General features: G+C 42.7%; 1 protein-coding gene across 1 annotated transcript in view; it reads right to left on the minus strand.

The window, feature by feature from the left end:
- Positions 1 to 22,535, minus strand: part of NFX1 (nuclear transcription factor, X-box binding 1) — a 105,342-nt gene that overhangs the window by 32,265 nt on the left and 50,542 nt on the right. The window contains exons 8-13 of the mRNA XM_083188419.1: positions 16,443 to 16,542; positions 9,875 to 10,092; positions 9,615 to 9,712; positions 6,486 to 6,516; positions 4,248 to 4,330; positions 2,196 to 2,304 (exon numbers count right to left, since the gene is read on the minus strand). Coding sequence (XP_083044545.1) covers positions 2,196 to 2,304; positions 4,248 to 4,330; positions 6,486 to 6,516; positions 9,615 to 9,712; positions 9,875 to 10,092; positions 16,443 to 16,542 — 639 coding nt within the window. The remainder of the gene's footprint in view (positions 1 to 2,195; positions 2,305 to 4,247; positions 4,331 to 6,485; positions 6,517 to 9,614; positions 9,713 to 9,874; positions 10,093 to 16,442; positions 16,543 to 22,535) is intronic.

Consider the following 22,535-nt stretch of genomic DNA (forward strand, 5'->3'; position numbering starts at 1 on the left):
ACCCACAGGGCTGGAGAAATCCTGGTGATTACAGAACACAGTACGTTGAAAATACTACATAAAAGTACACTGGTATATGATGATTGTGGGTATAGAGTGAAGAAATGGATCCTGGGCATCAAATGGTTCATGGTGGAATGGGCAAACACTGAAGCCAGAACTGGGCTATTCATAAGAAAGTACAGATGGAGCCACCCTCATCTATGCTGCCTATGGCACTTGTCCCGACATCTCATCACAACGCTCCTAGGTCGCACGGCGGCACAATAAGTCTCACAACATGGTGTATGGCATCACCGGTGACATTCACCAGATGTTGCTTTTTAAAATCACCACTGCACATGCATCAGAAGTCTAATGCAATGGTATAGTGAAAGAATCTGCATTGCACGTGCATGAAGTCTTAAATGCGCAATCTCAGAAAATACTGCTTAGACGTGCATCTCACTACGCGATTTATGACAGGCTATTGGGATAAGTGAGCGAGTATACAGTATGGTCGAAGTACCAGACATACTGTAAGCCAGACTCGGGTTAACAAAATGGCTACCGGGTTTCATACAGGGCTTTAGAGGAGCCCACATCTATGGAGCGATTGACAGCATAGTTTACACTTGTGTAAGGGCACAACCTCAGTAGTTTGCAAGAAGAAATTAGTCTACCTCAGCTAATGGGCAACCGTTCAGAGTAACAACTGTATTGCTCCATCGGACCTCTGTTAGAGAAGTTTTTTTCTTATTTTACATACTAAAAAGATACATTTGACACCACAAAGATACTGAACTAATTACACTTCTGTTCTACTGCTCCTTCCATTAGCTCAAGCTCAGATTCTGGTATACTGCTTACCTCCATTACCATCCCAAAACCAAGAACCGTGTCTTCACTAACAGCACATCCATCTGCTATAGTACTTTTTTTTTTTTTATTAGGTAATTTTTATAATTTTTTTTATAAAACAATAATACACTCCAAAAACTAAAATTAGTATACTGTAGTAAATACAGTTGGCAGATATTTCATGCAGTACAACAAAAATGCCAAATGTACAATTAACCAAAATCCCCACCTAAAACTATCAAAAAATAAACATCCCAAAGCAAGCTTCCCCCAAACCCCCCCACCCTGTATAACCTACTGTACCCCCAACCTAGGCATACTTGGATACCAAAGTACCATACTCTCCCCCCACTAACTGTACTAACAACCCAGCCAAATACAGGATAGTAGACATATGGATTGATTGAGGAAATGGCGTAGTTACCATTAAGTATAAGAGGATTTACCATTAGTAAAAAATAAATAAAATGGAGATAGAACCTCATAATATGAGCACAATACCAATATGTAAAGGATCATAAAAGAATGGACCGAGATAGAAGATAAACTAACAGCAGTAGATATGGCATACAAGATGGATATAAGTGTTGAGAAGTACCACAGCAGAACAATAACAGCATGGATAAGTAAACAAAAAGTCCATTATATAGAAGGCGTGTTCAATAAAATAAAGTAACACCCGTCTGTCACCCACCCTCATAGAAACGAACCTCCCCCCCCACCCAAAATACAGGACAACACCATAAATAATTGACAATGGGCATTAGATTAATGATCCTAAAACTAGGCTAAACCAGACCTAGCTCCCCCTCAAGAAATACAGATACAAAGCACATATAATAAAAATACAAAATAGGTGGAAAAGGCATCTTAAACTGCTATACAGTTTGATACACTAGTCAGGCCAGTTCTTGAGATCTTGACAGGTATAATAAGTAACCCGTTTCCAGTCATACGGGGATACTCAGGAATAAGTCCAGGATATTCATACAACAAAATCAAGAATAGTAGAGCTGCCTTTAGGAGCAATGGAGGCATTTTTAAGCGGACCACATTATCATCATCCAAGCACACTGTATAGCTATGGGATACCAAGTAACCACAGATAATTATAGGCTGGTAAAAACCGATCCCCTAATCCAGGGCTGGGTAACACCGGCCCTCCAGATGTTGATGAACTACACATCCCAGCATGCCTTGCATCAGTTTCAGCATGGCCACATAGCAAAACTAATGCAAAGCATCCTGGGATGTGTAGTTCATTAACATCTGGAGGGCCGGTGTTGCCCAGCCCTGCCCTAATGAAAAGTTGTACAATTTCAAATAAGTTAGTGAAACATGTTAAGTCATCTTACTTGTTTGCCAACAGTTTTGGCAGTTCCCCCGATGGCATGGTAAATCACATCTGTGAAGGCCACAATTGAGTTTATGCCCACAAATTAAGGAGCACTTATGTTCTTTGTCCTGTGCAGAAAGAGATGTACATGTAAGACCGGTAGAACTGAAATTTCCCATGTTTAATAAATGCTTTCAGGTGTGCAAACTGACACAAGCATGCACTTTCATGCACACCATTTCCAAACACATTAACATCATGACATGTTGTGGGAAAACATCGGACATCACCCGTCTGTCCGATGAAGAAAAAAAAATCTCTGGAGGTTTATTTATAAGACTTGGAAAACTCTGCCCTTCCGATTGTGTATTTAAAAACATTTTTAAAAGCTATGATTGTACTAGTCATGCTTTACTAATAAAACATTGCCCTGTATTTCAGGCTTAAACATGATCAGAAGGGTTAGGTTTTACAATCCAACAAATTGTAAATAAACCAGTTTATGTACGTATCAGTCTTTCCGTATGCCAGAAAATGGATCGGCCTTATTACATTAGATCAGGGGTCCTCAAACTATTTTGCTCTGGGAACCCATCAGACAATAAAAATAATTACAGGACCCCAGCAAGTTACTGCAGAAGGTCATCACATCACATGTGTAGTCAGCAGACAACACATTCATGTTAGCACTGCGGAGGAACTAACTGATGTGAGGAATCTAAAATAACAGACAACTCAACAGGAATCACTGACTGAGTAGAAAAATCATCAGCTTAATAGTCAGTAAAATGGAGTCGCGACCCCATGCTGAGACAGATGGAATCCACAGGTCGAGAACCGCTGCATTAGATCATACAAAAGCAAAATTAGCCTGGCAATAACTTTTAGTGCGCATGAATACCCTTTATACACAGTTTAGGTGGGTGGCACTCAAAATTTTGTGCCCAGCTCCAACTTGGGCTTGACTAAACTTGTGACACCTTATACCAGGCACACCCAACAGTACAGGTTTTAGTTATATCCAGGCTTGAGCACAGGTGACTTAATTAGTACCCGAGTGATTCTGATTAAACCATCTGTGCTGATGCCTGGATATCACTCAAACCTGCACTGTTGGTGTGCCTTGAGTACCGTGGTTGGAATGCCTGCCTTATACACTGGCATCCCTACCTGACATAATGCCGAGTGGGTGATGTCAGAGAAGGTGGATCTTGAGCCTCTGCTTGGATACAAGATCATCTCCCAGCATCATTTGTTCCATTGCTGTGAATGAGTCTCGGATAGGGTGACCAACTCATTCCTTTATTCCGAGACACACATTAATTACACAGGTTCTATGGCAGTTTAAAACCAGGTGAAATGGAGTCTTGAGGTGTGGCAGTTCAAAACCAGGTGAAAGCCAGCCATAGAACCTGCGTAATTAATATGTGTCCCGGATTAAAGGGATGAGTTGGTCACCCTAGTCTCGGATCGCATTGACCCGGTTTACCCTTTTACACTGCAATCAGTGTTCAGCTGGGTTGAATTGCCGGGTCTAACAGTGTCCTAAGACACTGCACAATATACATATTTATGGCAGTGTAAAAGGGTTCAAAAACTTACACTGTACCCTGGCTGTGTTCTGATGTGCGGTTCTAAAGGTCAAAGAATGTGGCACCAATACAAGTGATCAAATTAGGTAAAATCTCCCAAAAAATTAAGCCTAAGTAAAAAAAAGTACAATCTGTAAACTACCTTGGTCCTTATATTGTTTTGATTTTGCCTTCCAAAGGATAAAAGAAACCCTTAAATTATTGATCATATGGACAGCAGTGGGGATCCTATGGTTTTCTATAAATGAGCCTAATGTACTGTAGCATGGAAGCAGAACGTTATAATCCACAGTGCAGAGCTCACTTTAAGGGGAGTATTCAATGTGAGGGTCACGGCAGTCGAGCTTGCTCGACTGCCGTGACCCAGTCCCGGCGGCCATCTCCCCGACAGGAGATGCTCGCAGGAGATTGAATACCCCCTAAATGTCCTGAAAACAGAAAACTGATGTAATAGTTGTTCTAGTTACTAGTGTACTCACCACACAGCAAATTTCGCTGCATTTATGTCGTCCGCACTGACGTTTCTTGTTGCAGCGCTTGTCACAAATGAATGTAAAATCTCCTAAAAAAAATAGTAGGTTTACAATATTCTTTGCTAATACCAAATGTTTGGTCCCCTATAGCTAAAGGATTATAGCTCCAGTTGAATTTTCCCAAAAATGTATTTGCACAATTAGAATTTTTTTTTTTCTTTTTTTTTTTACATTTGATATTATGTAGGCCATCTGTGATCTGCATCATAGCCTGGCTCTCCAACAAACATCAGATGCTTTGGAAATATTTCTCAGAGTTTATCCTGACACATCAGCAGGTGAGTCCTGCACAGCAACTTCCAAGTGCCAATTGTGGATCAACACTGTTCTAGCTTAATGTGAAGCACAATAATACAAGGTGTTTGCAAGTCTCAGCTACAGAACATATGAAAGCAAAGAGCTTTAGGGTCAGATGTATCAAGCTTCAAAAAGGGATAAAATGGAGAGTGATAAACAACCAGCCAATCCGCCCCTGCCTGCCATGTTACAGGCTGGGTTTGAAAAATGACAGATAGGAGCTGATTGGCTGGCTGTTTATCACTCTCCATTTTATCACTTTTGAAGCTGGATACATCTGGTCCTTAGTATCTGATAATAAAACCTATTCCTTTAAATACTCTTTGAATAGATAACTGCTCAAGTAATAGTTTTAGCTAGATACGGTAGTAGAGAACCTCTCATTTACTAAAGAAAAAAAAAGTCTCACTAACAAGACATCTAACAAGCTTTGCTACGTTCTGTGGAAAGCCTGACCATATATACAGTAAATGGAACTGACCTTCACACTTTAAACTTCAGTCTTATCTGAACAGCCTTCCTCAGTGAAGGCTACAAGCCACAGTTAAAACGTGGTAATTCACTATTCCCTCCATGGAAAACGTTTATGACACTTTCGGACAAATTGAATACCAGCCTACCCAGCGAGGGCGGGAACCCAGTGCCGGGCTGATGGGGAACTCCAGCTCTGCAGTGGTTGTACCAGTTCTCTCAGTGGAATGCACAAAATAGTTTTCGGGTTGGTTTCCAAAAGGATATTTACGCTTTTATCCAAAAGGAGCTCTGCAATGCTCCATCATATCATTAAACACATTATCAGTGAACAACCAGGTTATTCTGCCTAGATTTAATGTAGAACAATGGATTTCAAACTGGGTTTTCAGGTCCTTTAACAGTTCATATTTTCCAGGTCACCTGTGAATCTTTGAACTGTCAACCAAGTGGGGTCCTGAGGACCGAGTAAGAGTACTACTTCTCTAGACAAAATCAATTACATCTTGGTGCTGTGCAGTTATAACACCCAACATTTCACAGTTTAGAATAGTGATGGGGCCATGGGAACAGAACACTAAAGACATATCCACATGAGATGTCCTGTTTTATGCAGCTTTTTTTTTATTTTAACATGAATTTAATGTCTGGAATGTAAGACATTCCTTGCAAAATGGGTGTTCTGGGAGGCCTGAACCAAAGGCTTAATAAGGTCTTAAGCAGCCCATACACATCCCGATGCGGGCGTGCGTTGTGGGCTGCAATAGCAGGGATCACATTGCATTGCATGCGTTGTGCATGCAATGCGATGCAATTTGATGCAACCGAAGTACAAAAAGTATGTGCAAGCACATACTTTTTGTATTGTGCAATGAGGTGCATGGGAGCGCACACCTCAAAGCACACATAGGCTCAGCACGCTTAGCAGCCTGTGTGCATCATTAAAACAAAGGCCTTATAAAAGGTAAGGGTCAACACCTGTGATATGAGATCTACTGATGGCATACTATAAAAAGTTTTCCATCACTCTGATATCATGAGTATAGACACTAGATTAATATTTTACTGCTCATTTGCCTTTTATAAGATTACAGTATTTTTCACACTGTATATCCCCAACTGTGATTAGCTGTGCCTGTTTCTGGGCTAGTTTAAGCTTAATACTCGATAAAAAGGTATGATTCTAATCTTCTGTAATGTTGTACCTTGAGGAAGACATTGCAATAACATTTAGTTTTAGTCTATGAAAATTCTGCAGTAAAAAAATATAAAAAATTTTGACTGAAAAATTATTTTTATGAAAATGTTCAGAAATTACATATTTTCTCAGGATTTTACATCATCACCTACAATCTTACAAATCATGTCATGATACAGAGATGTGCAAAGCAAACACAAATCAAAACAGTTTCTCACCTTCATTTTGTATCAGCGCACAGGGTACTTCCTGTGGAACAGAAACATGGATAGATGCATGAGAGATAAATACAGGTGGAACTATGGGAACATGTGATCATGGAAGTCTGATTCACCAAGCACATAATACTAGTCTCCCTCAACTCTAGAAATTGCACTTATGAATGCTTGACTCGTCCGCTGCCTGGTAATGACCAGTCTTATTTTATTACACTGTTACCAACTGTAACACACCACAGGACTTGCTAGCGCCATATAAATAATAATAATGACAAAAGACTGAAAATATTAACTTCTCGATACCTAAAACTGCCCATGTAGGATGGCATTCTATTAAAACGCAAGATTATAAAAAGATTAAAATAAACTAAATCATAAGACAAAGCTTATCTACATGTCAACTACCATCAATTTCTCCTTAGAGAAAACAGCTTTATTAACAAGTATGCAAAAATCTAATTATTTTAAATTGATATAATCTATGCTAAAATAAATACTAAATTATTTGGCCTTACTGAATCTAAATGTGTGTACACATGTGGCCTGAGATCCTGGCCCACATAGCTAAAATCGCCACTGAAGGAGTTAGCTGCTGTTCCACTTTTTTTTTAAAGGACAAATCAGTGCTAGGAGCCTATTTTAAAATGTTTATTTTTAATAGAATGCTGGTGCTAGGCACTGGTTGGATGCAACAATGCTAAATATTAACAACCAGTGTGCTGCACCCTGGGACTTTGTATCAGGAGCCTCTGCACCAGGGACTTGGTTCCAGGGCGGCAGGACTGTTTATACATAACGCTGGGGACCGGGAGCTAGCTCTTGGCTCCTCAGCATTACAAGGCTGAGGTGTACAAGAGCAGCTGCAGGACTCTAGGAACTGTGAGTTAGATCCCAGTGCCCCAACACACTAATGGTTACAGTCCTGTCGCTCCGTGCCAGCTGCTGGTCACAGCTAGGCAGCAGTGTGTTCCGGGCTGCATAGCTGTGTCGCTGTACACTGGAGACAGCCAGCTACCCAGACCCTAGTGCTGAGAAAAAAAACCTGATGTATAAATAATGAAAATAAACACCCTAAATGTTGTTCCAAGTGTATGTGCAGCACTGAGCGGAGACTGAGCTGCAGTGCAACAGTGTATAAAGCATGGTGCAGGGCTCCAGGCACAAAGGCCCTTATTCTGGTTGGTGCGGTCGAGCCGCATATGCGGCTCCGACCGCACCAGACGAATCCCCGCCCACCCTACGGATCGCCACGGCCGTCCGTACACGGACGGCTGGCGATCCGCATAAAAATGGTGGAGGCTACGCCTCCACCATGGTGGGAGCTGCCCCCTGCATTCGATGGTCGTCGACCATCGAAGGCAGGTCCGCACGCCGCGGCAGCTCCCGCAAGCTGAGACCACACGGACAATCGTCCGTGTGGTAGCTTGTATGGGGGCTGAAAGCTGACATCCGGCGACGTCAGCTTTCCGCCCCCATGAGTTGCGTCATGCCCTCATTAGCATGCGTACGCCCCGCGTTTGCATGGGAACGCCCATGAAACGCGGGGCGTATACATAGGGAAATGAGGGCATGAAGCCCCTCACTCCCCTATACGCCCCCTTTGCGGCGTAGTAAATTTATGTGCGGCGAATTCGCCTGCACATGCGCAGATTGACCTCTGCGCATGTGCAGACGGAAAACATCGGCGGTACGGCCGCACGCGGGCCGTACCGCTCGAATCTGAATAAGGGCCTATGTATGTTGGTTACAATGTAAAAAGGTTACTAAATATGTATCTGGAATGGTAAAATGCACTTCCTCTGGTGGTCTAAGGGGAATCCAGAGTACTCTCTGGGCTGCTAGGTCCCCTCAAGTCCTCTTCTAGGGAAACGGAATATCTTCTTTTGTAGTCAAAAATGGCATGAGAACATAAAGGGAAAGCTGCATAACACAGCCAAAAAATTGTTTACGTCACTCCAAAGAGATTCCTCTCAGTGGCCAAGAAACCCTACCTGGGGACCTTGGTTACCTATGTTTTATGTTTGAATTCAGGCTTGAGGTGGCACACTTGGACCCTCAGCAGCATCTTAGAAGTCAGTTTTAAGGGGAACTTTTCCCACAGTCTAGAAATGCAGGTACCTAGGTGGGGACGGGTGTGGTATATTTCACCAACAGTCGGGATTCCGACAGTCATTACTCAGACGTCGGAATCCCGACTGCACAGCGCGGGGAGCGCAATGAAGCCCCTTGCGGGCACGGTGGCGAGCTGTGCTCACCACCTATTTTATTCTCCCTCTATAGGGGTCGTGGACCCCCACGAGGGAGCAGTCGGGATTCTGACGTCGGAGTAATGACCGTCGGAATCCCGACTGTCCATGTAAAAGCGATCAGTGGGAATCAGCTGACACCAAACAGGTGGTGTGGCCTCATTTTCTCTACACATACACAATATAAATGGTTTTAGGTGCTGTTGGAGTCCAGTGGTGTCAGCAAGTTTCCTGCCCATTGCACAGTGGGCGGAGTTAGCAAAGGGCCCTTAACAACAGTAAGAGGGAATCCCTTATTGCCTAGGCCCATTGGAATCAAACAAGTCTGATCACTTAGCACAGTTAATTGTATCCAGTCACAATACATTTAACATTACTACAAGATATGCACGGAGTCAGATACAACTACTTTGGAGGTAACCGTACTATTCATATGTATTCCAGCAACACAGAAACAGTGACATGCTTCAAAGAAGTAAAGGTGGCATTGTAAGCATGAATCACTATTAGAGTAGGTTGCGTCTGCCCTTCTCCATAGAAAAGTTCAGTGTTCACAAGAGGTAAAAGGCTGCCATGCTGAGACATTGAAAAGAAAGTAAATACTCTTTATGGCACAAAGAGTTGTACAGTTTTAGACTTTCTGCATGCAGCGTTTCCAGAGCGTAATCAATGTCATGTGCGAGAGGGGAAATACTCCTCCTTTACTGTGAACGGTCACCACGACAACCATTATATTTTATGAAGGTTGCTCTTTCCTAGCTAGCAAAGCTCTGCTTTCAGATGTAAGTGTACAACTTAACAGAAGGGCAGATCTAGATTGATATGGGAATTGCCCTATGTCATCTTATTGTCAAAATACAAAAATACTGATTAAATCACATACCTTTGTTTTAAAGCCACAGCGACAGGCTATATTAGATGTGCGAGCACAAGGGCCACAGTCCCCTTCATGGCATAGGTTCTCACAGGTATGAATGAAATCTGACAAATATAATAAAAAAATGCATAACTACAGCGAAAAGTAGTTACACAAAATCTGCTTGCGATGTTGGCTACATGACAGACATTAAATGACACTAAAAGGACTAAAGAGAAAAAAAAAAACAAGGGAGAAAAGAGGAGAAACAAAAAGCCAATAGTTACCATGAGAACCACAAGGCAGTGGTTTGCCACAGGTCTTTCCACAAGAAGGTATTGGGTCCGTGCAGGTTTTCCGGTCAACACAACCTAACTCCAGTAATTTGCTCAGGGGTGTTTGTCCACATGGACAGAAACGCACTACCTGGGGAAGCCTGGGACAAGGCTGGCAAGGCTGTGGGTGGCAGACTTCTGTACATCCGTGTTTACTACAGTTTAATTTCCTGTCATTTACAAAAAAAGAAAATCCCATAAAATGTTATATATTTATACAAACAGAGAATTTCTAGTTAACACAATATTTATAAAGCAATTTAACAAATAGTGATTTTGTGTGGATTATTAACGCTAAAGCTAAGTACACTCAGACACTGCATCAAACTGTGAACTTAGTGGTTTTAATAGTAATGCTTCGGGGGTTTGCACCCCTTTCTCAAGCCACACACAAGTGGACTTGTGTGTGGCTTGAGAAAGGGGTGCAAGCCCCGAAACGTTGCTATTAAAACCACTAAGTTCACAGTTTGATGCAGTCTCTGAGTGGCACTTGTTATTGGAGATTATATATATATATATATATATATATATATATATATATATCTATATATCTATATATATATATATATATATATATATCTATATATATATCTATATCTATATATCTATATCTATATATCTATATCTATATATATATATATATATATATATATATATATATATATATATATATATAAGAAAGGTGTAGAGGTGCGCTCAAAGGGTGGTTTCACCAATCCACAATTTGTAAAAATACAGAATATTTATTCTTTACAGTAAAACAGTTTAAAAATGCATGAGTTTTGAAATCGTTTTACATAGATTTTCGTGTGGTTCAGTACAAGACTTCAATCATAGGTGCAACATGATCATATATATAGTTTTCATGAAAAGAGCACTCACCAGTCTTCATATCATAGCCAATCAGTGAAAACTTTAATACATCACCATGTCAACAGAATCGCATGTCGACGTTTCGGGCTGATGTCAGCCCATTGTCAAGACCACACACAGTGAGGAAATCCCCACGACAGCAGGAGTCGTGGTGATTTCCTCACCATCAGCATGGGGTGGTACTCACGGAAATGAAAACGCAACAACTGTGTAGGCGTTGTCATTTCTGTGAGTGCCGCCCCATGCTGTTATCTCTATTACCGAATTTATTAGGAGGGCACCCGGAGTCCATTGGTCATTTAAGGAGAGTGCAGACTCACTGGGACCAGGATAGTCCAGCACAGCCACTCGTCCCAAAATCTTCTCAGCGGGTGCCCACACAATGCGACAGCATACATACAATCCACAAAGAATGCAGCACTCCAGCCAAAGTTCACAGCAAAATCTTTAGTGATCAAAAAGGTGATACAGCATGTAGCAACATTTCACCACAGATAGTGTCGTCTTCAGGCTAACCAACAAATTTAACAGAGTTCCTTACATCCCCCATGTACTTTTGGTTAGGCAATAATTTAACAGAGTTCCTTACATCCCCCATGTACTTTTGGTTAGACTATTGAGCATAAAATATTTTGTGTGTGGGTACTCGATACTCCATGGTTTGGTGTTGATTGTTCTACACATAAAAATGAAGAATCGCTGTGGGTCTTCTATGGGTCATCCTGATATTGGGAATGCTGTAAGCGACTGTATTTCATTAGACTGACCATATCTAATTGGGTGTTGTGTCTGTTCGGTTCAGTTTATTTCGTTGGGTCTGATGCTCAATTGGTATAAATTAATAAATACGTTTTTTGGCTATAGTGTTGGGGCACTGTGCTATTGCTTGATGCCCTAACCTAGCCTTCTGTAATATGTTATCAATAATTGTGTTGACCGAATGCTTCTAATTATCTGAATCCCTCTATTTAGCAGATTTTTAAACATGTAATGTCGACCAGTGATTACTGTGATATATTAACCTTTGTTTATTTATTTAATATTCAGTCATGTTTTGCCTTTGACATTTTTTTTTCTTTAGTTGCATGAATCTGGTTGGCAATATATATATACTTTGTAGTATGACCCGGCACTGTGAAAATCAGTAACTTGGTCCGGTGCCCCACATCCAATATAGAGGAGAAATATATCCACACAAAGTGCGGCACTCAGGACGGCTTGTAGAAAGAATTACAGGACACCATCCATGTATCAACGTTTCATTTCTCTTACAAGAAATTTTGTCAGGATAACAGTATAAACAGTGACTCGCTTTCCTTATATCCCTGTGAACCCACATGCCCTGAGTGAACGCCAGCCCCCGGGAGCATGGTCCCGCCGTGCAGTGCGTGACGTCACCGGCTGCGCCACCGTCGCACGGCATCCTGGACAGACGCGTTGTCATGACAACCACGTCAGGCTGAGACGACGGCTACGTCTGTCGCTCCCTCAGTTCCGTCTTGCAACAAGCGGGTAACCATAGAAACCAGGAAGCGGCATCTGCAAAAATTAAACATTATAAATCACCACATAAAATGCATGATACTTACACGTGTTTAATGCATTTTATGTGGTGATTTATAATGTTTAATTTTTGCAGATGCCGCTTCCTGGTTTCTATGGTGACCTGGGGAGCGTGCGCACGCAAGTTTGCAAGTTCTCTATATCAACCATGACACCACTGTTGTGACGCTGTTTGAGGACGTCACTGAGAAGTTCTGTTCACCGTTGCCTTCGAAGCCTGCCTGAGTGATTTGTTTGGTACTCTTTACCTAGGACGGCGCCCAAGATTTGGATCTTGGGCATCGCAAGGTAAAAAATCGCGTAGGTCGCATTGCATGCGACCAAAAAAAAATCACATGCGATGCGACCGACGCGATTACACATAGGGAACAATATTAAATGGCCCAATTGACCCTATTTTACATAGGGAACAATGTTAAATGGCCCACAGAGCCCAAATAGCCACCCTCAAGTGTGAAATGGCCCCCCCAATTGTTAACGCCACCCCACGAGGGGCGGCGGTACGCGTCCTCCGACCTTTTCATACCCCCACTATCCACGTCAGCGTGGAGTTGAGAATAGAAAGTGTGGCGAGCGCACCGAGACCGAAGCGTGGCGAGCCCTGCGTCCCACAGGTATATATATATATATATATATATATATATATATATATATATATATATATATATATATATATATATATATATATATATATAGATCCAGGAAAAACCGCACACTGCTCCAGTCCAGCCAATGGGTGCCGGGTCACATAAACATAGTATATAGAGAGAATTTCACCCATAGGCAAAACAAATGAAATCCGCACACCAAAAAATATATGTTTTAAAATATATTCAGCATCAAATGCAAGTGGAAAAAATGTAAACACATGGCATCATATAGGCATACAATAAATGCAAAAACGGTCCAGGTGTAACTTCTCTAGTATAGCCCCATCCAGGAGACCTGCGACCAGCCATAGAGCCCTGATACCCGACAGCCTGTTTCGGTGGGTGTTCCACCTTCCTCAAGGGTACAATGCTATCTGGCCAGCTGATGCCTTAAATAGAGCAAGAGGATACCGCCAAAATCAGAGGAATCACACTCACCTGTCCTGCAAGACTCCGTCAGGTCAGCATGCATTTCCTCACAGCGTGTGAACCGCAGGTGACACGCATCACCACTTCCGGTTCCGCCTTAGATCACGCCCCACGATATGTAAGTGTAGCGGCCGTGCTATGGGAATGCCGCCGGCATCAAAGTCGGTGACGTCACAGCGCATCGTCCGCCATCGGCGTAACAAAGCCCTGCGCACACCGTTACATGCGCTCCATATCGCGGCTTCCGGCTTTTTAGCCGTCCCCTGGAACGCACGGCCATCTTGGCTACATAGATAACCATGGTAGCACAGTGATATATAGCAGCAGACATAAGACGGTAATCAATGCACGGACTAGGTGGAATGCACATTCACTACAAAAATTGGCTGGCATCCCCCTACTCCACATAGAGAATACATCTCTTAAAGTGCAATAGTGTCTCCATCACCATAAGATCAAAGAAAATATATAATACAGTGAAAACAAATATGAAGTAATGAAAAAGCAACATGATTATGGGGTCAATCACCAAAGATAGGTAAGTAGCTTAAAGGGACCCATCAGTCAAAGAGAATAGACTGCACAATGGAAATACAGTTATAAATATCAGGTACATTATTGGAAACAAATCATGATAAATCCATGCCAGCAATCAGACTTAAAGAAAAACATTAAAGTTGATCTCTTCATTTAAACCAAACGGTACCGTTTGGGTGAAATTATATATATATATATATATATATATATATATATATATATATATATATATATATATATATATATATATATATATATATATATATATATATATATATATATATATATATATATAATCTCACTGTATACATTTCCTATTAGTAGAGAGAATATGTTGGCATGTGGCACATATGCAACGTCACTACTTGGGGACTGACCCCCAGTGATCCTCCAGGCTCCCCATTAGTGATTAGTAGGTGGGGAAAAGGTAAGTAACTCAGATGCGGCAAAGAGTGAGACTAGGCATTGGCAGTATTAAGGTATATGTGGTTGATCAGCACCACTCATCATCTGCAGCAAATGTGTTACAAAAACACAAAGGGAATGTTTACTGGTTAGTCAGATGTCATTGTTATTATATAAAATTAAACAAACATTAAAAACTTTTATTAACAAAGGGAAGAGACAAATTACTTTAAAATACAGACTTTCAGATTCTGGTGTATTCCAGGAGATAACGAGAGGCGCTGGCAGTGGGATAGCCTATTTCAATGCAGGAACTTGTTACTTCGAAGCCTGTCTGTGACTATCTTCATGACACACACACACACACAAAGAGTACGCACTTGATAAAAATTATTCTATTTCCAATTTTACTTTTAGATTGTACTGTAGATTGTTAAAGGTGTAAATATAAAAACAAACACATGTTTTATTTTGCCTTTCACTGCTTCAATTTGGAAATATATTGGGGCTTTACAAAAAGTTAATGACATCGTAGCCACTGCACAGAGGGCAGAATTCAGAAATGAACTGTACTGCACAACCACAGGGAAGCAGCTGTGCAATCCCATTAATTGATATGCTAATTCGGCAGGAGGCTTTTATAGGAAGAGACACCTCTTGCGTGCATTGCAGATCAGAGTGCTGCTTCTGTTCGCAGTCTGCGGCCATCTGAGCAAGCCAAAGCCTGCTCAGACAGACCAGTCAGGAAGTCTGGTCCTTGCATACCTTGTGCTCGGCAAGCCTACAAAACTTGAAATCAGAACCCTTGGATCAGCATAGTGGCGCAATGCTTAGTTGCACAGAGATTTTGGGATCAATTTTCACTAGTTCCTTATGTGTGCAGAGTTTATATGTTCGGTACTCTTTACCTAGAAGGGCGCCCGTCGCGGGCATCGCGGGTACATTTATGTATGGCCGCGACGCGACCGACGCGATGCCCGCGATTTCCCATTGAAACCAATGTTAAACCTGGAAATCGTGTCGGTCGCGTCGCGGCCGGCCATAAATGTACCCGCGATGCCCGCGACGCGATGCTCACGATTTCCCATAGGAATCAATGTTAAAAGGCGCGATGGACCCGATTTTACTGTTAAATGGCTCAATCCACCCGATTTGGCCATAGGAATCAATGTTAAATGGGCCACAGAGCCCATTAACCTTTAAATGTCCCCCCAAATTTTTAACGCCACCCCACGATCCACGCCAACCCGAAGCGTGGCGAGCGCAGCGAGCCCGCGAGGGGCGGCGGTACGCGTCCTCCGACCTTTTCATGCCCTACTATCCACTAGGGCGTGGTGTGAGAATATAATAGTGTGGCGAGCGCAGCGAGCCACCGAGCCCGAAGCGTGGCGAGCGCAGCGAGGGGACGCGGATACCTTCACAGTTATGCGCGTCCCCTCGCGGCCTTCACAGGTGTCCGTGGCGAGGCGGACACCTGTGAAGCCCGCGAGGGGACGCGTCTACCTGTGAAGGTATCCGCGGGGCTCGCTGCGCTCGCCACGCTTCGGGCTCGGTGGCTCGCCACACTATTCTATTCTCACGCCACGCCCTAGTGGATAGTAGGGCATGAAAAGGTCGGAGGACGCGTACCGCTGCGCTCGCCACGCTTCGGATTGGCGTGGATCGTGGGGTGGCGTTAAAAATTTGGGGGGACATTTAAGGGTTAATTTGGCCTATTTGGCCCCAAATCGGGTCCATTGAGGCATTTAACAGTAAAATCGCGGTCAATCTGCCGTTTTAACATTGTTCCCTATGGGAAAATCGCGGTGATCGCGGTCATCGCGGCCATCCCGATTTACCCACGACGACCGCGATTTCAATCGCTGGCGCCCTTCTAGGTAAAGAGTACCATATGTTCTTTTGTGTTTCCATGACAAAAAACAATACTTTTTATAGGTTTGTGTACATGTGGTAGGGAATAAAGACTGTAAACTCTACTAGGGCATGGAAGGATGTGAATGATTACAGTAATCTTGGTATAGTGCAGTAAATATGTGTGCGATACATAAATAATTAAATCTTACTTATCACACAGCTTCTGGCAGGAAAAGTTTCCAAAGCCATCATAGTTATCCTTGTCTGTTCCACACAACACATCACGAGAGCTTCCGCCACAGTAGCATGCTGAGGAGATACCAAAACAAAATATTCACTCAGCTAATTTATATTACACATTACATAAAAGAAAACTACTAGCATAGGAATACAGGAAAATATGGATAGGAATCAGTATTGCATTAGTCGACATTTAAAAACTTTCAGGTTTGCTTCTGGTAAGTACACACGACCCCTATAGTGTTCCTGCTAGGTGTATTTTGCCCCTTTTAGAAACATTACTTTGTGCACTTGTGCCACCACTGATAGGCTGAGAGCGGCAGGGGTGGAATACAATTGTCATAGCTAAGCTTACAGCCAATCTCGTCAGAGAAGGTCAGCACTGAGCGGCCTGTGAGCATGGCGGGACGCGGCTGGAAGAGCTGACACGGTGCTAAACTCAGAGCAGTTTGTCTTCCAGCCACATCCCGCTCTCTGCTGCACTGAGAGGCCGCTCACCTCTTCAAGAGAGCTGCTGTCAGCTTTTCCAGCCAGGGGTGGAACTACTGGCGGTGTCCTGTGTCATAAATGAAGAAGAGGAGCTAGGCCGCTCCTGTTACCACATGGGGATGACTCGTCAGTGTGTCCCAGCACTGACACTCTGAAGCCTGCAGCACACTGCACAGATTGGTGAGTGCACCTGTACCCACCACCAGTGTTACTGATGTGCCTCCTTCCTCTGTTTGTGTGACCTCCCTCATTACCAGTATGTAGCCCCCTCTACCTTCCTCATCCCCAGTTTGTGACTCCTATCCCTGTGTGTGAGACCTAGTATGTGCAATGCCCTCTACCCCTCCCATCCACAATGTGTTAACCCCCCGTCTGCACTATCCCTGTGTGTAAGACACCTTGTCCACCTACCCCCTCATCCATGCTCGGTGATAAGGGATGCCTGCTCGGTTATGGGGGAGAAAAAAATTCTCAAAAATAACGAAGTTTGTTAAAGCATTGCATTGCGGGAGAGGAGTTTCTGAAATTGCAAATGAGAGCTGAAGGGAACTTATTCTAAGGTCACCTTACAGACATTTTCCACAGTGCCTCAAACTGCTATTGGGGAACCTATCAAACAGGGGTCGCCAAACCTCCTAATATATAAAACAAAACCAAAAATCTTTTAAAACACATAACACGATCATTATTCTCATAATTTCATTTATAAGGCGCCACAAGTGGTTCGCAGCGCTGTACAAAGGAGCAATACAGGGAGACAAAACTTGGCATAACATTGAATAAATAACAAAAATAGAGTATAAATAAAGAGCGCCACAGTTCAATACACATTACAGCTTAAATATAAGTAGTGAGGACTCAAACATACTATAAGTAGGGATGGCCATCTGCACATCTCCCATCGACGGTTGCCATCGATGGCTTCTAGAGCAGGAACCATCGATGGCTATAAACCATTCTACCTCACACCATCGATGGTTCCTGCCATCGCTTAGCCGCGTATGTGCAGAGCAACGGGATGGGTCGCTGCAGGCAGCCTGCCCGGCTGGGATCCGTGCGCATGAAGAAGAAACTTTAGCCATCAATCCAGTTTAAGTTTCTTTTGAATGAAAAACATCACGTGACAAAAAAGGACAGCATGTGATCTTGCTGCTTGGGAAGGTCCTGGGCGGCTCGCGAGGGATCGGATGGCCATACACTGTTGCAAAACATTGCAGTAATGTATGACCACCTTATACTTGCTGGCTGTAATTTTTCCTCCATTAAAAACAAATGCAGAAATTAGCCAGTTGACACCTTTTAATAACCTCCAGTACTTTTCTTATGGCCACTATCAGCCCTCTGTATGTTCCTGCAAAGTCCGGTGCCGCATTTTTGGTAACCAGAACAGTTTTCCCAAGTTTTCTAGTTTGTTTTTTTGTGCCACAAATCAGCCTATTTAAATCTTGCGGATAAAACAAAACTTCTTTCACAAACTCACTCCTAATTGAATTGACCCATTTGGTTATTGTGTACCCTACATTAGACTTTCATTAAAAAAAAAAAAAATGGAATGCTTTCATTTACTGCCTTACATGTAATAGAACCACCCTTGGAATCATTTACCTTAATGTTTACATTAAACAAAAACTTTTTATAAAGTCATTTTATCTTTCCTATAAATTAGAACGGAAATTATACTGCTAGCCCATATAAGCGAACACATGCTAATGCCATGGGAATCTGAATAACGGAACCTGTGATCTATACATGGGCAGGTTATACTCTGATATGATGTTAAGTTGGAAGGCTACATGAAGTCACAGCAGCTATAAGTAAAAAAAAATAAATATACATTTTGCATATAAACAGGACATAAGGTGGCCATACATCAGAAATACCGGTCTATAAGTGGCCATACATCAGAAAGACATTACACCCAATCATACAATCTCAATGGATTGTAAGGACTGCTCGATAGTTGAATGGAAATTGGACACAATCATGATTGTAAGACCGGTCTTTCTGTTGTATGGCCACCTTAAAGACCAGTCTTTCTGATGTATGGCCACCTATACAGTAAAATCAACCCTGCAACTTCAGAAAGATTTTACCTGTTTCAATTTGGACACATTAAAGGATACAGGAATTATTATGCTTAAAATGTTCTGCTACCATAGCAACAGATAAGTGTAAATGAAGAACTAAATAAAACAATAAATACAGTTCTCTAAAACCCGCAGTTCACATACAGTACATGGAGGATTTTCGGTCACTGGCCCTTATTTTGGTTGACTCGCAAAGCTGCAAATTCACAGCCTTACGAGTCCCCCAGACACCGCCCGCCGAATGCCGGTCCGCCTGTGCCCCACCAGGCCGCGTTCAGATGCACTGCCTGCAAATGAATGTTTAACATAGACATTCATTTGCAGGCTATGTGGTAACACCCATATCATTCAATGGTCGCCAACCAGCAAATGATGTGGTGAGTGCACGCATATCTAAAGTTACTCTCAGGTCACTTCGATACGCGTACACACTCACTAGGAAGTGGCCGGGCAGCTGACATGGGAACCATGTTGGGCTGGAGTTTGGCACTTAACGGTGACTTCAAATGTAAGCTCCTCCCCCTGCTATCCCATAATGCCAGTACTTCTTTTGATAGAGTCCAGTAAGGAGTAGCAGTAATCCAGTGAATCTCTTCGACCAACCAATTAGTAGGGAAGAGACGCAAGAACCCAAACATCTAATGACTTGAGCTTGAGGAACATATTGTCATGGACACAATGTGCCAATTGAAGTTTACAAAGATCAACCCTAAAGGAGATGATTGGGAAAAAGCCACCATTATAGAGATTGAATACGGCCTGAAAGAAAAAAATGAGATGAAAGGGATGCTGAGCATCTCATTAAATACTGGAGGATTTCCCACTGAAACTCCCATGAATAGAACCCAGGACTGGATGATCTTTAAGGTGAAGATCATTGTAAATAAATAAATAAACCTGTGGGATGCAGTTTCTTATATAGCGCATCAGATTCTGTTGCGCTTTACAATAGTAGACAGTCATAAAACAAACTGGGTAATGACAGACAGACTTGGAGGTTAGAGGGCCCTGCTGCAAGCTTACAATCTATAGCAGGGGTTCCCAAACTTTTTGAAATCACGGCACCCTGGAGTATCAGAATTTTAATCGTGGCACCCCTAAGCCAAAAGTTTCTTATTGATTACTTAAAATATATATATAAATTGTGTTTATATGTGATCCTTAAGTCCAGTTATGTTGTGAGGCACAGTATTCACTCTGGTCTGTTCACATATTTTATGATTGTAAGCCACAAGCAATGATTTTCCCTATTACATTGACCATAAATAAAATGAATTGGCCCTAGACCACCATCCCAGGGCACCCCTGCAAGTGCTCTGAGGCACCCCAGGGTGCCACGGCACACAGTTTGGGAACCACTGATCTATAGGGATACAGGTTCATGCACAACAAGATCCACAGGTTCCATGCTTTAGATTTCCGTCAAGAAAACCCTCTGGTGGGCCGAAGATCAATCCCAGAACCTGGAGTCACTGACAAGGCGTTAGGTTTCAAACTTAAGGATCCACCCATGATCCAGATATAGCAAGGTAGTGCCTTAAATTAATAGTGACTGTGACCAACCACCAAGTGAAGAAGAGGCTAAAAAGGTGTTGGCCTTCATGTTGTGGATCACAGATTGAAGTGATTCCATCCAAAAACGATCCACCCACTACCTGGTGTTCAAGACGCAGAGATATAAAATCATCCTAAATAAGTAATTTGGCTGTTGAACAAGAACAAGCTGAAGTAAAATCCCAGTGTCCGTAACATACTGGACTGATTATACCTCCTGAAAGGGGATACGGTCGATCTAAAGATGGTCGACAGTCGTTGGGTCGACATACTGGAATTCGACAGGTGTCTAGGTCAACATGGCTCAAGGTCGACAGGCGTCTAGGTCGATACATGGGTTAGGTCAACATAGGATTATTCACTATTTATTTTTTTGAGCTGACAGGCAGTATTTCATGCCCTCCCATCCACTAGGGCGTGGTGGGAGAATAAAATAAAGTCCAGAGCGTAGCAAGGCACCGTGCTCGAAGCATGGCAAGTGAACACTGTGCACTTAAAACTGTGTCCATGTCGACATTCGGGTAAAAAAACACCCCATGTTGACCTTTTGACTGCCGACCTAACCCATGTCGACTCGGTCCTATGTCGACCCAACGGTGTTGATAATCATAAGCTCGACCCAATGATCCTATTCCCCTAAAAGAACAGAAGTCGATAGCATAAGTCAATGCTACCATCTTCTTGTATCCTGTGGATAACAAAAAAAATGCCTGGGTGGTGGACTCCTAAAGTTGAGGATTTATCCTCTCGAAATGATACCCAATACCCAGGCATCTGAAGACAACTCCATCTATCAGCCTCTAAAGTGGCAAAACTGCCCACCGACTGGTGGCCATTCTGCATGGAGAGTGACCCAAGTAGGTGCTAGCCTATTCTGGAGCCTTGACTCCTCAGTCTAAGCAGTTACTGAAAATCTGCCCTTTGAGGCAAAACAAAGTCATGGAAATAAAAGCCTTGGGCCCAACTGACTTTAAGTGGATTCTGCACCCCAAAATCAAGAGCAAAAAGATCAGAAATGCAAACCCCACTGTTTAGGGTAGTGAACAGAAGAATATGGCTTTTTCTCCTCTGGTTGTCTTGGGAAATGATGGTATCAAGTTCCGTTTTACAAAGAATGCCAACACCAAGCAGTAAAACTTCCAACTAATGTTTTGATTCAGAATCATTACACCAAATGTGATGCTACAGAACCCTACAAAACTAAACAGCCATAGCAGAAACCCTTGAAGCAACTTAAGTGCTGTCAAGCAGGGACTCTCACACTTATTCAGCTTTGCCGCAAAGCTGTTCTGCCTATTTAAGATGGTCACTCCTGTATGTATAATTATTGCGTTTTTTGGCTCAAGTCTCCATGGCCTGAACCACACAAACAGAGGCCAAGGGAATGAATAAGACACCGCAGCCCAGATCAAATGAGACTTGAGGCAACCTTCTAATTTCTTATCTAGTGAATCCTTAAAGCAGAACTCTGTACCAGAAGAGCAATGTGCTAAAATGCACAACTACAACGTCAACCTTGGGAGACAGAAAGCAGATAAAGTAAAGCAAAATTGCAAGGAATAGATCATTTGTTATATAGTAACTACCAGGCTTCCTTAATGAGACTGGAGAGAGCCAAAGAAGAGGGAACATCGCAACCAACTTGTGCTGGTGCAAAATGGACCCACATCTTCTGTTTGGAAATCTCCCTTGGAGAAGTCCAGGGAATGGTGCACAGTTGCTATGAGAATATACATGCAAAGACTGGAGGGCTCTTTGGGTGTATTTACCAATCTCTACTTCTAAAATCTTGCACTTTAGCAAATATACCCATATGTTCACACTCTCTGGGATGACTTCAGGCTCCTTAATTTCCAAGTCGTCCTCCCTGAGCAGGGAACTTCCAACAGTGCACTGTAAAAGCCAGAAAAGGGTTAACTCGAGTGTGGATGT

The sequence above is a fragment of the Crinia signifera genome, chromosome 5 (genome assembly GCF_055691185.1).
Source record: "Crinia signifera chromosome 5, ASM5569118v1, whole genome shotgun sequence".
NCBI classification, from domain to species: domain Eukaryota; kingdom Metazoa; phylum Chordata; class Amphibia; order Anura; family Myobatrachidae; genus Crinia; species Crinia signifera.